The sequence below is a fragment of the Apus apus genome, chromosome 4, assembly GCF_020740795.1.
Source record: "Apus apus isolate bApuApu2 chromosome 4, bApuApu2.pri.cur, whole genome shotgun sequence".
In the NCBI taxonomy this organism is placed as follows: domain Eukaryota; kingdom Metazoa; phylum Chordata; class Aves; order Apodiformes; family Apodidae; genus Apus; species Apus apus.
The window spans coordinates 99,485,443-99,499,555 of NC_067285.1; the positions used below are offsets into that span (position 1 = coordinate 99,485,443).

At 40.7% G+C, this 14,113-nt stretch overlaps 1 protein-coding gene across 1 annotated transcript; it reads left to right on the top strand.

Annotated features, from left to right (window-relative positions):
- The first annotated feature begins 9,185 nt into the window (after window positions 1-9,185).
- On the top strand, window positions 9,186-11,856 carry FGFBP1 (fibroblast growth factor binding protein 1). Its single transcript, XM_051617915.1, has 2 exons — window positions 9,186-9,218; window positions 10,543-11,856. Exon 2 carries the CDS (start codon window positions 10,568-10,570, stop codon window positions 11,282-11,284), a length of 717 nt encoding a protein of 238 aa, XP_051473875.1. The 5' UTR covers window positions 9,186-9,218; window positions 10,543-10,567; the 3' UTR covers window positions 11,285-11,856.
- The last annotated feature ends 2,257 nt before the right edge of the window (window positions 11,857-14,113 follow it).

Below are 14,113 nucleotides of genomic sequence, written 5' to 3' on the forward strand. Positions count from 1 at the left end.
TCCCTCAGCAAATGGGTTAACTATAATGATCTTGCTTTCAAAATGTTTACAAGTTGGATGGTAACTGGAATATCCCACCTTAGTGTAACGGCACTGTGATTGGATCAGCTACCTTACCACTTAATTGTGTTTAGCACTAGAAACATAGAGTTGTGACATTTCCCTTACCTTCTTGGTATGGAAGTGCTATTCATTAATGAAAGGATGAATTGAGAAGTGTGTGGTGAGTTTAATGCAATCTTCAGGTACCTCGTGGATGAAGGGAACCTGCTGTCTCATTCATTTTAAGGCTAAACTGTCAGTTCCCATGTATGTAAGTACCTCAGGAAATCCACTCAAGTGGAGATGGAATTTGTCTTTATATTCTGGACAGAGGAACAGTAGGCAAAAATGTTTGGATTCCTGCAATCAGGGAGAGCCCTGACATGGAGGCCCACTACTTCTGCTGCTAATTAAAGTGCAGTGTGAGGTAGTCCACCCGCCTCAAGATCCTCATGTTTAGGTTTCCACAGAAGCATCATGAGTATTTGTTACTTCAACAAGGTAAGCCTGCGAAAAAAGCCAAATGATGTGTTTGAGAATCTATGTGTAAAAGAATGTGTATTTAGCACACATAGTAAAGATCTAAGAAAGACTGGAGCAAGTCTAATGGAGAGCCACCAAAATGGTCAGGACTGGAGCACATTCCTGTGAGGAAAGGCCAAGAGAACAGGTCTTGTTAAGTCTGAATAAGGCTTTAGGGTGGACCTAATAGCCACTCCCCAATACATATGAGGAGGCTATAGAGAATACAAAGCTAAGCTCTTTGCTGACTTACGTGGTAAGAGAAAGAGATTGTGGTCACATACTGATACAGATGAGTTTCTGACTTGGTGTAATTCACTGTAAGGAGGATAAACACATGAGCAGGTTCCCCAGAGCAACTCTGGAATCTCCATCTGTGGAGCTTTTCAAGACCAACTGGACAAAGTTTAAGCAATGTAGTCTGAATTCACTGTTTAATAGTGAACACCTTGGTTAGCATCCATGTCTCGTTATAGTGCAAAAAATGCTCATGGGTCAGCCATTCTAACTGTATCAAATTGGACAAGAGAGACAACTTTCCTAACTATGTGCTGATGGCAGATTCTGTCATCAAATGGAATGCATCATTTTGGATAACTCCATGTTCAGTGTCTCTGTCTTTTTGGTACATATATTTATTTTGCCTGGTTTCAACAGCAGAGCAAATAAACAAAAAATTCAGGTGTTGAGGAACAATGAACACAGGTCTTTTTACCTTAAAATCAATTATCCAAAGCTAAGAAAACAGCAATTTGCAATGTGTGGGTTAATTGTATTGAAGTGGACTAAACCCATAAGTCAATAATAATGTTGCTTAGTCTGCCTGTAAATTATCTGAACTACGCAGTAGTGCACTCTGGTGTTTTCTGAGGGGAATGCTTAGGTATGTTATCTGGTCATTCTTGCATGGTTTACACTCTTAAATTTGTATTCTTAATTTTTCAGTAAGTGGTGTAGTTGATTTGGAATGAATTATAGGACAGAAATCTTCCACAAAAATAAGAAGACAAAGGAAAAACTAAAATTTCCTGAAGTTGCCCATTGCCATTCCTGCTTCTTTAGGAGTCTTGTTGTTGATGTCTTTTTTCAGTTTCTCTTGATGCTACTTTTCCCAGTCTCTTTTTTCTTCTCTGAGGAGGAGTCATATACAGCACAGCAGATTACTTTTGTCTCTCTTAGCTTTTCTTCTTACAGACAAGAGAAATGCTCTCACCAGGCTGCACAGGTCATTTTACAATGACAAAAACTATGTGATACGTATACAAAAACAGGAATAAGAAGACAAAGCAAAAAGATGCAGTCAGCACAATGGGAAGATGCTGTTATGGACATGTCATATCCTAGAATTACATAATGGTTTGGTTGGAAGGGACCTCAAACACCATCTAGATCCAAACCGCTGCATGGGCAGGGGCAACTCCCACTAGACCAGGTTACTCAAAGCCCCATCCAAGCTGCCCTTGAGCACTTCCAGGGATGTTCTGACAGAGGGGCCTTGCTGCTTCCTTTGCTAAAATGTCCTGGCAGTGGGCAGATTGCTGCCCATGGTTCCCCCATCTCACCCCAGTTCAAGGTAGTGCAGGCCACATAGGTGCTGTCACCAGGGTGCTGAGGTCATTGTGGGAAAGTGACAAGAGGGAAGTGTGGAAAAGGAGGTTCCACATCTGTGTGTCAAACATTGCCCGAGATCCTCATGGCTCTTTGCCTCAAATGGCACAAATGATGCTGAAACACAAGTGTTTGAGCAGCACCTGTCTCTGCATGGGGAAAAGTTGCATGGCCTCCATGAGGGTCATCTTCATGAGCTGCTTGTGGTCCAGGCGCAAGCTGTGTGAGCCCTGGGGGTCTCTGTGCTGTTGTGTTGTCAGGACATGTTGCAGTGTTGGTGTAGCGTTGTGTCTCTGGGGCCTTGAGTGGTGTTGAGGAGGGTGGTTTGCAGGCAGATGTAGGCATTTTGGCTGTTCTGCAGAGGGTCAGCTGGGAGCAGTGGTGCTTACAGCAGGTGCGGCTGGCAGGGCCCTGCCGTGGTCTGGAGGCCAAGGAGAGTGAGAGACCAATGTCTTTCAAGTTGTGTTGGTGAACTTGCACTATAGGATGGTGGGTTTTCCATAAGGATGAATGCCAGAGCGAGCTGTAGAGATGTGGTTCATCAGGACAAGATCTCTGTCTTTCCTCAAGACCTGCCTCAGATGCTGCTGTGCCCCATGACACATCCTACACCACTTTCATCAGAAAGATGTTCCAAGACCTGTTGTTAAAACCTGTTCATAGAAATCCACATTGTGTCTGCCATGAAGGTAAGCTACACCAGGCTGACAGTAGATACTTTTTACACTATATGACAAGAAGAAGAGCCACTGAGTAGCAGACAAGGAACATAATTTGTAGCCATCTGCTTCTCTTGCCTTCCCAGGCCTTTAGAATCAATTCAATAGCCTTTGGATTTTCTTCATACTGATTGCATGGCATCTGGATATCTTCTTGGCTCAGGGTGAGTCAACAACTGATAGAAATCAAACAGTTTTCTTCCAGTTTAAGGAACTATAGAACTTTTTATAGGACATTACATATTTCACCCCAGCAGCAGCAGTGTCCTTTGGCAGGAACATGCTTCCATTTGAAGTAGAATAGATCAATCATAGTGATTTGATGGAACAGTCAAATGTTTGCTTCCTCACTACTAATAATTTTTTTTATTTTTATTTATTTTATTTTTTTTTTGTGGAGGATTGTGCCATAAGTGTTTCTGACCTGGAAAGAACCCAAAGATCCAAAATGTAAGATTACCTTAAATCCTCTCCACCAGGCAAAATATTCTTCTGGGCATATCATGACCCTTTAAAAAACCTATGTATTAGTTGAGCTCAAATAGAAAACAGCAGTATATGACTTATTTGTAGCTTCAGCATAATTTACATGAACAAAGAAAATACAATGTCAAGGACTAGAAAGCAGTGTAGAAAGCTAATAGCCTTCAGCTGTGTGAGAAGAAAGGAAAGTTATCTGAGAGGGAAGAAGAAATCCATCGGGAAAGGAACTCCTCAGGTTTTCCCCATTATCATCACATCTATGTTTTCTCCTGTGTTACCTAAGAGTTATTCAAAGCAAAAATGTTTGTTGCTATTGAAAGAGACATATAACAATTTAATTGTTTGTGTGCTTTCTACAACAGCCTTGTGGAAGTGCATAGTTTGTCAAACTATAGACCTAGAAAGGAAAATTGAATGCAACAGAACACTGAACTCAGCTAGAAGTTAGTTTCTCAGCTGTAGAACTTGGATAGAATCATAGAATCACAGAATCATCCTGGTTGGAAAGGACCTTGAAGATCATCAAGTCCGACCATAACCTAAATCCCGCTACCACAACCTAATCTACCCGTTCAGTGCTTAAATCATGTCACCAAGCACTGTATCTACATTTCTTTTAAACATTTCCAAGGATGGTGACTCCACCACCTTTCTGGGCAGCCTGTTGCCTGTTCCAGTGTCCAAAAATTTTGAAATACAAATACCTGGCAGCAGGTGTTTCCACAAAAGCAAGTATCTTAAACAGTGCTAGGTGTGTATTTAAGCAGAAACAAAAATGTAACACACATTTTTGTAATTCTACTAGATGAGTACACACGTGGGAACAAGCTTTGGACCCTGGACATGCAGTGAGAGCTCTCAGAATGAGCCTGCTACATAGTTTTTCTGTGGCTGTAATCAGTAGGTTATGCATATAGACACAATAATGAAATTGTGCACGGCACATTCCATCTCTTTCTCAGGTTTTGCTGCTTATGAGTTTTTTTCTGCACACAAATCCATCTGCATCTCATTAGTTTTTCCAACTGTAAATCTGTCATGCTGCAAAGTGCAGATTAATATCTATAGTGTGCCTGGTGAATACAGACCTGCCTGTGTGTGCCAGCACGTAGGTTAATCTCAATCTCCCATCTGAATGTGACAATGTTTCTCTGATCTAGTTATTTTTATACTTAACTAAAACCATTACTCCTTGGTTCTTTCTTTTCATTTCCTTAAATATAGGGACTCAGAGAAGGGAGAATGAGCTGATAAGGAGTGGAACAAAAATAATATTTAAAATCTAGTCTGTTTTTCTGTAAGAAAATTTAAAAAAAGCTTTGCAAAAATGCTAAGCAACTGGTCTGTGGTAGCTGGAGGAACAGGGCAGGTATTGACAGGTTAACAGGAAAGGGCCCTTGAAAATGACAAGATTTCATCAATTAGTCCAATACTAAAATTTGCAAATGTCTACATGGCAAGATGACAACAATGAGAAAGGTTGCTTTTGCCCTTTGTAGTAATTTTATTTTATGCCATCCTTAAAGTAAATTATTGTTTTGAAATTATATTGTGACATTGTTCCATTTTTTTTTTTTTGTCTTCAAATAGATCTTTTTGTTCTTTCAGAACAGAAAATGTCCAAATGGTATTATTTTTCCTCTTGATTTCAAGGTAATACTGGAGCAAATACTGTCTGGTGCACCCCATCCACTGCATCCCATAGTGGTGGGGCAGCCCTCAAGCCCCTTTGTACTGTAGGTGGTAGTTCTACAGAACTCTTCAGTCAGCAGCTTGTCCTTGTTCAGAGCAGCTTTGGGCTTGTAGTGATCCTGAAATGAGGAAGGACTAAGGTTTCTTTGCTGGGCTCAACTATACTTCAAACAGCTACAAAGTACTGTTCTCAAAGGAATCAGCTATCTCACTTTTTTTTTTGAGATCTGAGATCAAAACCTGACCTAACAGAATCCCACAACTGTCCCTACCTGTTCTGAGGCCTGGCTTAGGGAAACACTTTATAAAAGCATGAGATAAGACTGCTTTACCACCTGTGAGATGCACACTTGTACTAATCAATAGTGGATGTGACTTCAGACCACTGGATATTTATTAAAAGGGTGGGTTGCAAGCCAAATCTAGCAGCACCTGAAGTCTCTCTCCTTCCCATATTTTCTTCCATTTCTGATTCAACTTCAAACTTCAATCAAAAGTGTTAAAAGATAACTTTTCTTAAGTTACAGGTGTACATTGGATACCCTTGTGAGGACTGAAAGCCATCTGCGCAATCTTTGAGAACACTGGCTGTTTCCAGTCCAGCTGAGAGAATGGGCAGGGAAGATACAGCCTGACTTCTTCATCACCTTTGTTCCTCCCTGGAGAGTTGCAAAGCAATGGTGAGTGCCAGCACCGACTCTTCTTCCTGCAGAGTATCAGGTTGTTCTCTTTTCTTATTATTTCAGTTTGCCACAAGCCTAATGCTTATTAGAGTTTAATGCAGTAGTTCGGACTGTGTCATCATCAACACACAGATCATATTCACTGTCTATTAAATAATTGTTTCAAACATTGCTTAAATATTCAAGGACTCTGTTTCAGAAGGCTGTTGGCAGGTGGTGTAGGAAGTGGTTATGGGAAAACAGTTCTTCACTGGGTACAGTCTTCAGCCCTGCTCCCAGCCAGCAGGTTACTTAACCAGGATTTAAGTCCTCTTTACCAAAATACAGGACAAAATCCCCAAATTTCCTAACAGCATGAAGACGGTCATAGATGTAAGATTCCTATACAGGCACATAGGAAGAGACAGAATTAAAAATGAGTAAGTGTTAGTTTGTGTAATTCATGTGATAACAGAGGAAAAAGGATAACTTAGACTAGAAATGGAATTGTAACGTCACAGCATTAGCAGGGGAATTCTGATGTAAGGAATCACTGCACTGCTTTTCACCCCTTTTCAGAAAATGAGTTTCTGGCAGAACAGGCTTGAATAGCTCTAAAAAATGTCCTAAATACTTAGAATACTGCTAGTCCTCTGCAAACCCATTTAAAAAAAAAAAAAAAAAAAAAAGGTTTTAATGTCTAGTGTTTAGGATTATTAAATTTTTATTTGTTAACGATCTCCACATGGAGGAGCTGTAGAGTTAGAAATGATACAAGAAAAACCACGAAGTTTTGAAAGAACAATATACTCAGAGACACCGTATCTTCTCTTGGTTAGCTGATCAACCCCCAAATCTATCATAAATGCTGAGGGGTGTGTGTCCTTTCAACTTTTGCTAACAGTAACAAAATGCACTAGAACTTTGAAAAAGGAACCAATAAACCTTTTTGATCAATAAAACTTTGATCATGGTTTGGTTTACAGGACACCGGGCCTGAAGATATTAAGTGGGAAGACCCTGTCCCACAGGGAAAAAGGGTACCAGGGCAGGAATTAGCGGGACTCATTGATAGGGCTTTAAACTAGGTTGGAAGGGGGTGGGGGAAAAAGCCAGGCTGACTACAGATGAGCCTAGGGGTGATGTGGTGGTCAGGTCAGCTAGTCAGGCAACCTTACTGGAGACCCAGCTTAAATGCCTTTATACAAATGCACGCAGCATGGAGAATAAACAGGAGGAATTAGGGTGAGCCTGCAGGGCTGAGACCTGGTGGGATGGCTCCTATGACTGGAGCATCAGAATGGAGGGTTACAAACTCTAGGAAGGACAGACAGGGGAGACAGGGTGGGGCTGTTGCCCTCTATGTCAAAGACCAGCTGGAGTTCATGGAGCTGTCCCTGGGGACAGATGAGGAGCCAACTGAGAGCTCATGGATGAAGATTAAGGAGAAGAAAAGCCAAGATGACATCACGGTGGGGGTTTGCTACAGGTCACCTGAGCAGGAGGATAATATAGATGAGGCACTGTATAGACAGATAGGAGCAGCTTCACATTCACAAGCCATGGTCCTCATGGGAGACTTCAACCACCCTGACATATGTTGGAAGAACAACTCTGCTAAATGCAAACAATCCAGGAGGTTCCTAGAGTGCAAGAATGGCAACTTTCTTTTCCAATTAATTGAGGAACCAACAAGGAGAGGTGCTATGCTGGATCTTGTCCTCACCAGTGAGGAAGAGCTGGTGAGGGATGTTAAGCTCAAGGGCAGCCTAGGTTGTAGTGACCACAAAATGGTGGAGTTCAAGATCCATAGGGCAGCAAGGAGGGCTCACAGCAAGCTTACTACCCTGGACTTCAGAAGGGCAGATTTCAGCCTCTTCAGGGATCTGCTCAAGAGTGAGTCTTGGGATAATGTCCTGGAGGGTAGAGGAGCCCATGAAAGCTGGCTGATATTTAAGGATCACCTTCTCCAGGCCCAAGAGTGTTGCATCCCAACTAAGAGGAAGTCAAGTAGAAACTCCAAGAGGCTGGCATGGATGAGTAAGCAGCTCCTAGAAAAGCTCAAACTTAAGAAGGAAGCACACAGGGGTTGGAAACTAGGACAGGTATCCTCGGGAGATTACAGGGAGTTTGTCCGAGCAGCTGGGGATCAGGTTAGGAGAGACAAGTTCCTGCTAGAATTAAATCTTGCCAGAGATGTTAAGAACATTAAGAAAAGCCCTTTTTTTCTAAAGGCTGAACAAACCCAGTTTTCTCAGCCTCTCCTCATATGATATGATTCCTGAACAAGGTCGTCGCTCTCTTACTTATCTCTTACATTATTCTTGTTATCTGACTCCCATCCAACCTGACACACTGTTAAATATTTTCTGATCCACGAGTCATCCTTACCCTGCTCATTAGCCCTTGCCAGTGCTAATCACAAATCTTTCACATTTAGTGCACATTGTGAATGGTTTCATACTAACTCATGCCCATCAAAGGTGCACAAGGCAAACCTAATGGCTGAACTGATTCAGAAAGCATCAAACGTATCTGAACATACATACATTAGGAAGTAGTCCTGGCACACAGTTCAGACCCTTAATACTCCAAGTAAATGAATCCCATTATCCACATTTCTGTTCTGAACTTCTTGAAGAATTACACTTTTTCTTCTTTTTTTGGCTTCTGACTTTAACAGCAAGTTCAGTCTCCTCATCACCAAACCAGCCCAGATAATGCCTTGCCTATAGCTTTCTCCTTTTGTCTCATTCCATGTATATTGAATGGGAAAGAGTCAAAGAGGAAGACTTGCCTTTATCTGACACCAATTTCTACTTTATCTCTTCCTGTATCCCACCTTTTATTCTTGTATTTCCCAAACACATATTACAAATGCCTCGCTTACTTTTCTCCAGTAAAACCACCTGAAGCAATTGAGCTCCAGTACACTTTTGTGACAGGAGGAAACAAAATGTTTGAAAGGGAATGCTGAAATCCTTTATGGAATGATTTTCATTTCACAGAGAATCACTGAACACTACCCAAATGCTGCTAAACACAATGGCAGCACAACGTGTTGAGGGTGTAGCAGGATACATCCCTCAATGGCTGCGGAAAAGGTCTTTCAGAGACAGTCATGATCTAACAAAGATCTTATCATTGCTCATGAATAGGGAAGGACTTAGCTAAAGTAACAAATAATTCATGCAAACACACCTTGTCACCCCACTGTAGCTGGGTTTGATTGTGTTTTTTTGTGGTGGGTGGTTGGGTTTTTTTGGTGCTTGCTAAGAATGAGAACTGGCACTTTTCCAAAGAGGCGTGTCAGAGGTAAACGAACATGGCATTGAAGTGTCCTAGTGTGTTGTAATAGTCTTGCTGGAGACCTGAAGGTGTGTCTCTGCTGTTATAAATACCGTGCTGGTTTTACAACTGCTCTGATTCTTTTGAAAGAGACGAGTTGCATCAGGAGTTGTGTTTGGATATCTCCAAGCCCCACTATCAGGTACGTCTTTTGGTTATCTTACTTTTGCATGCTTCCATTTTCAAAAGAAAGTTACTCTCACATAATTATTAGTTTTAATGTTGTTAGTTGCTGTATTTGCAGCAGAACTTTAAATACTACATTATGTTCTCTGAAGAGGGTTTTATGGATTGAAAATCTGCATGTATAGTATAAGGCATGAAGCTAGTCAACTAAGAACTATGCACAAGTAGGACCTGCTCACATCTGCTGCTACCTATGTGTCTTAGATTCTAAATCTGTATAACTAAAAGTATTTGCAGACAGTTGAATGTTGAAATAGGTTTCTTATTAGTATGCCTACACATGAATTTCTGGTTTCTAACACAGAAGCTTGGTACACAAATGGCTATGATGAAAAAAACCTGAAAACTACATTTAGGGATTTAATAAAAGCCAGATACAGACCCTCTACTGTTGTGGTATGCTTGATCCTGAAAGCTGCTTCATAAAGAGAAACACCTACAGAAATAAGTGTGCTCTGTGCAAATGCAGAGATCAGCTTGCTAATAATTTGCTAACTAGTTACATTTCAAAACTGAAATAGCATATTTACCCCCTGATTTTGGCAGCTTTAGACATAGCTCAGTACTGCAAGCATCTTCAAAAACAAAAAGGTAGTTTTGTTTGTTTACCAGGTAAGGAAGCCAAGAATGCACCAGTAGTTATTCTTTCGGTGTCTGAAAACACTACTAGGTTTGTTGTGTTGTTTTTTTTTTCTCAACACAAAACTGAAACACTGGCATAACCAGTAAATTATGATAAGTTTCAGGATGCCTAAGAAATAATTTTGCTCAGCTTGAAACTAATTGTTTCCTCTCTGCTCAGCATATTTTTGAAGAAAAGCCAGAGACTGGAGTCAAAATTGCTTATGTGCCATTCAAAATATGAGAGATCAGGGGAAAAACAATGGCTTTATATGCTATAAATTGAGATACTCAGATGGGCAAGTCCCTGGTTCAAATCCTTCCTCTGACTGCAGCAGAGATTTTAATTAAAGTACCTCAGTCACTGAGAAGTAGCACATCCCAGGGAGGAATCTTTTCTATTCCACATTGCACAGATAATTAAGTAATACCATCAGAAGGACTTACTTACTCCATAGCCATCTACAGTTCTCAAGGATATACATAATTGTGCTAGAAACCAGGTACTATTCACACAAAAGAGAGAGGATTTTGCCAGTAAGATCATTTCAATAGGTATCAAAGAGCAGTGCAATACCATGTTTCAAATATTGCAATTGTCAAATGGAGTCCAGCATTAAGTGAAAATGTTTTTATATTTTTGTCTTATCGTTTTGAAGGCAGATAACAAGAAAAACAGAGACCATGAGGATCAAAAGCTTTGGACTCCTTTGTGTATTGGTTCTGGTCTCCCAGATGCTACTAGCCAACTGTGAAAGACAGAAAGAAAGAAAAAAGGGAAGACAGGGCATAGAACACAGTGGAAAAAAACAAACTGAATCTAACCAAGAAGATGGAAAAGGGGGAAAGACAAAAGGAGGAAAAGCATCTCCTAAAGGCAAGTTTAAAACCAAAGAAAATGCTGAGTGCACCTGGGCAGTGACCAACATCAATGCTGCTACTGTGCGTGTAGACTGCAAGAATGGTGACAGTGAGTTCTGGTGTGAGTTCTCTGGAGACCCTTCCACCTGCCCACAGTATGCAGCAAACCAGAAATCCTACTGGAAACAAGTCTCCCGATCCCTAAAGAAGCAGAAGCAGATCTGTCAAGACCCCAAAAGTGCCCTAAAACCTAAACTATGTAGGAAAGGCCAACGAAGTGCTCATCTCAAGCTGACCCACTCAAGCCTGCTGACATCCGTGGGTCCTACAAAAGGGAACACAATTGATCAGGCAAAAGAACTTGTTCCAACTCCAGCAGCTGCCTTTGTGACTGAAAAAAAGCTAGAACACAGTCCCCAAGACTGTGTAGAAGACATAGATTATATTGATCAGAGAAAGGTGGCTGAGGAATACTGTCCAGAAAGCTTGCTTTCTTTCTGCAACTTTTTTATCACAATGGTGCAAGACAAAAGGTGCTGAGGAAGTGCTTTTAAAGCTCTGTATCATGAAAGCTGGACCTCATCTAAGTTACTGCAAACTACTCCAGATTTTATTCTTGTGTTATATAGTGTATATATTTAAAAAGGAATATATTTTTCTGATTTTTTATATACATATCAGACTACACTTGACATAGGTGAAGATGATATAGATTTTATTTTGCATAGGTTGCTACACAGATGTTACCAAGGGATGTCACATACTCTGCACAGAAATATATAAGTAGTTGTCTTACCCCCTCTTGGAGCTGTGCTAGCCAAAGTGATGAATTCAGTGCTATGCACTTCTTGGTTATGTACCATAGTTTTGACCTAAATATTAAGAAAAATAAACTTCCAGATCTTTTCAAAATATTCTCTCTGTGTTTTACTAGATTTCTCAAGAAGTGCTAAGGCTTTGGCAAAGCTGCTATAGGATGAAGCTCCTTGTACTAATTCTGTGGCAGGTAAACAGAGATGCAGAACTAAAATGACTTACACAAGTTTGTGCATATGCCCAGAACTGGACCCCTTACTCAAGCAGCTAAAGCACTTGTTCTCAACACTGCCTGTGTGTTCTTTTGAAGTTTTAGTGTCTGTTATCTTTGTATATGGACAAAATCAATAAATACTTTTCTATTAATTAAACTTTATCTGTATTTTTAAAAAAATGAAAATAAAATTTTATAAGACCAGAGATTTTAGAAAATATAAAGCTAAATAACGACAACTGACCTTTGCTAATTTTTTTGAAACTCCAGCTGGAAGGAATATAATATGCAAGTTACACTTTCAAGTGGCTCTGGGCTCAGAAGGTGGGTCTTCAAGCACAATGGTCCACTTGAAGAAACTTGAATTTCCATGAATACAATTTCCCCAAGAGTTTCTAGCAAAATAAATTAATATTTCTGTTCCTTAGAAAATACAACTTGTTCCCTTCTGCAATTATCTCATTGCTAGAATATTTCAAATAATATTTTTAGATGGGTAGTTATGAGTAGCTCACATCCTGCCTTCTACTCCTTCATTGTTGCATATAATAACTTTTTATTTCAGTTAGTATGTCTGGGGAGGGCGTTTTAATGTTACTCTGTCTTGTTGCTGAAGCAATACAGGCCCATGTCATTATTTAATATCAGTATTTTCTTAGCAATAAAGAACTAACTTAGCAATAAATAATACTTAAATTGAAGATGGAAGTTCTCAATATGAAAGAAAAGTACTACTAAACATACAGCTTTTTTGTTGTTGGTAGGGACCAAGCTTTCTTACAAAGACTTGAAACTATTTTGGCAGAGTCAGGAAGAAAGCATAGCACCAGCTCGGGCATTATTCTTTTAAAGCAGACAGTGTCCTGGCAGCTCTCGTGAGTACTTTATATTATATTGATTTACATATTTTGCTACTTACATTATTGTAATCTCTATGTCACTAATGTCTTGAATGTGAGACACTGCTCTTAGTCAGGCAAACTGTGTTTGAGAAGGATTCATCTTATTGCTGAATTTCCAGCCCCTGCATGCCCTGTGGAAACACTGAACATGACCAGGCTGGGCAGGATTCTCTTGGATTGTTGCCACAGCAAAGCAAAATTCCAGTAAAAGAGGGCATCAGTACTAACTCTTGTGGTAGCTGGAACACATGGCCATTCTGGTGCCAAGCAGGGTGAAAAATTGATTTATTCTTATTAAGGTAGATACTTAAACATTGAAAGTGCAGGTGAGTTCCAGCTGCCAGACACTTTGTGTGTTGGCCTGCGCCACTTCACATGCAGAGGTCGTTGAGATAAGAAAGTCAAATATGCAGAGGAAGGATTAGGAGCACACATTTGGCTCAAGCAGTCCTAGACTGTTGTAATTAATTATTGAATGGCTAATCTGGTATGCAAACACATGTATTATAGTCCCATATCACAACCAGAGCCCTGGGCAGGGTTGTCTTAAGAGACTCAGTTGCTCCAGATGTTCTGGAAAATGTCCAATCCTAACCACCCTGAGTTGCTGTTACCCTGGTGAGTACTGTGGTAAGTACTTTGTGGCCTGAAGTGTGATCCGCCCTGCTCCAAGTTGCCAGGAGGCACTGCTCTCCCTGTGGATGCTAGCCAGCCGGGCACACTGAGCCAGTGACAAATCCCAGAGCAAATTCCAGCCTGGGATTCCAGAGCTGTGAGTTACATCTCTGTGTGCAGGACCATCAGCACCTGGATCCACATGTGGGAGCTGCATGTTCCTCTACATGGATGCATTGCATTTCTGATGCTTTGTGTTCTTGCTTTTTTTCAGGACTGACTTATTTTCGTGAATGCATCATGCTCGGTCTCAACAGCCACATTTCAACAGCCAACAGACACAGGTTGTGTCACTATCCTACAAGGACAGTGCAGAGCATCAGGAGAAAAAGGAGATCTCTGTGCAGCCTTTTTCCTTAAAAGGTGGGCTAATGTAAGTGTGCAGATCTAGAGCTGTCTCATCCAAAGGCTGGAATTTTTCACTTCCATGGGTATGTAGTTTTGGCTCTTCTTCAGAAGAGCACATTTCAGAATAGCAGGATCTGACGGAAAGATATCTGGAGTTTAACTTCATCAACAGCCTTTTCTGTAATTGCAGACACCACAAGTCTGTGGCTACACACACCTAAGTTCTCTTTGCACTTGCTCAGCCTTGTGTTTCAATCCTACATCTACAAAGCAATCGCTTGACAGCAATTGCATGTAAGTCACTTTCTTCTGGGTATTTACAGAGCCAGTTAGGTCAGTATAACTTTGCTGCTTCTGGAGTGATGCTGGTTAGGATATTTAAAACATTTTCTGGCAGTCTTCATCTTAGGATCT

Bases quoted from the DNA above. Each gene is read 5' to 3' on its own strand.
- FGFBP1 (XM_051617915.1), top strand. From the start codon at position 10,568: ATGAGGATCAAAAGCTTTGGACTCCTTTGTGTATTGGTTCTGGTCTCC.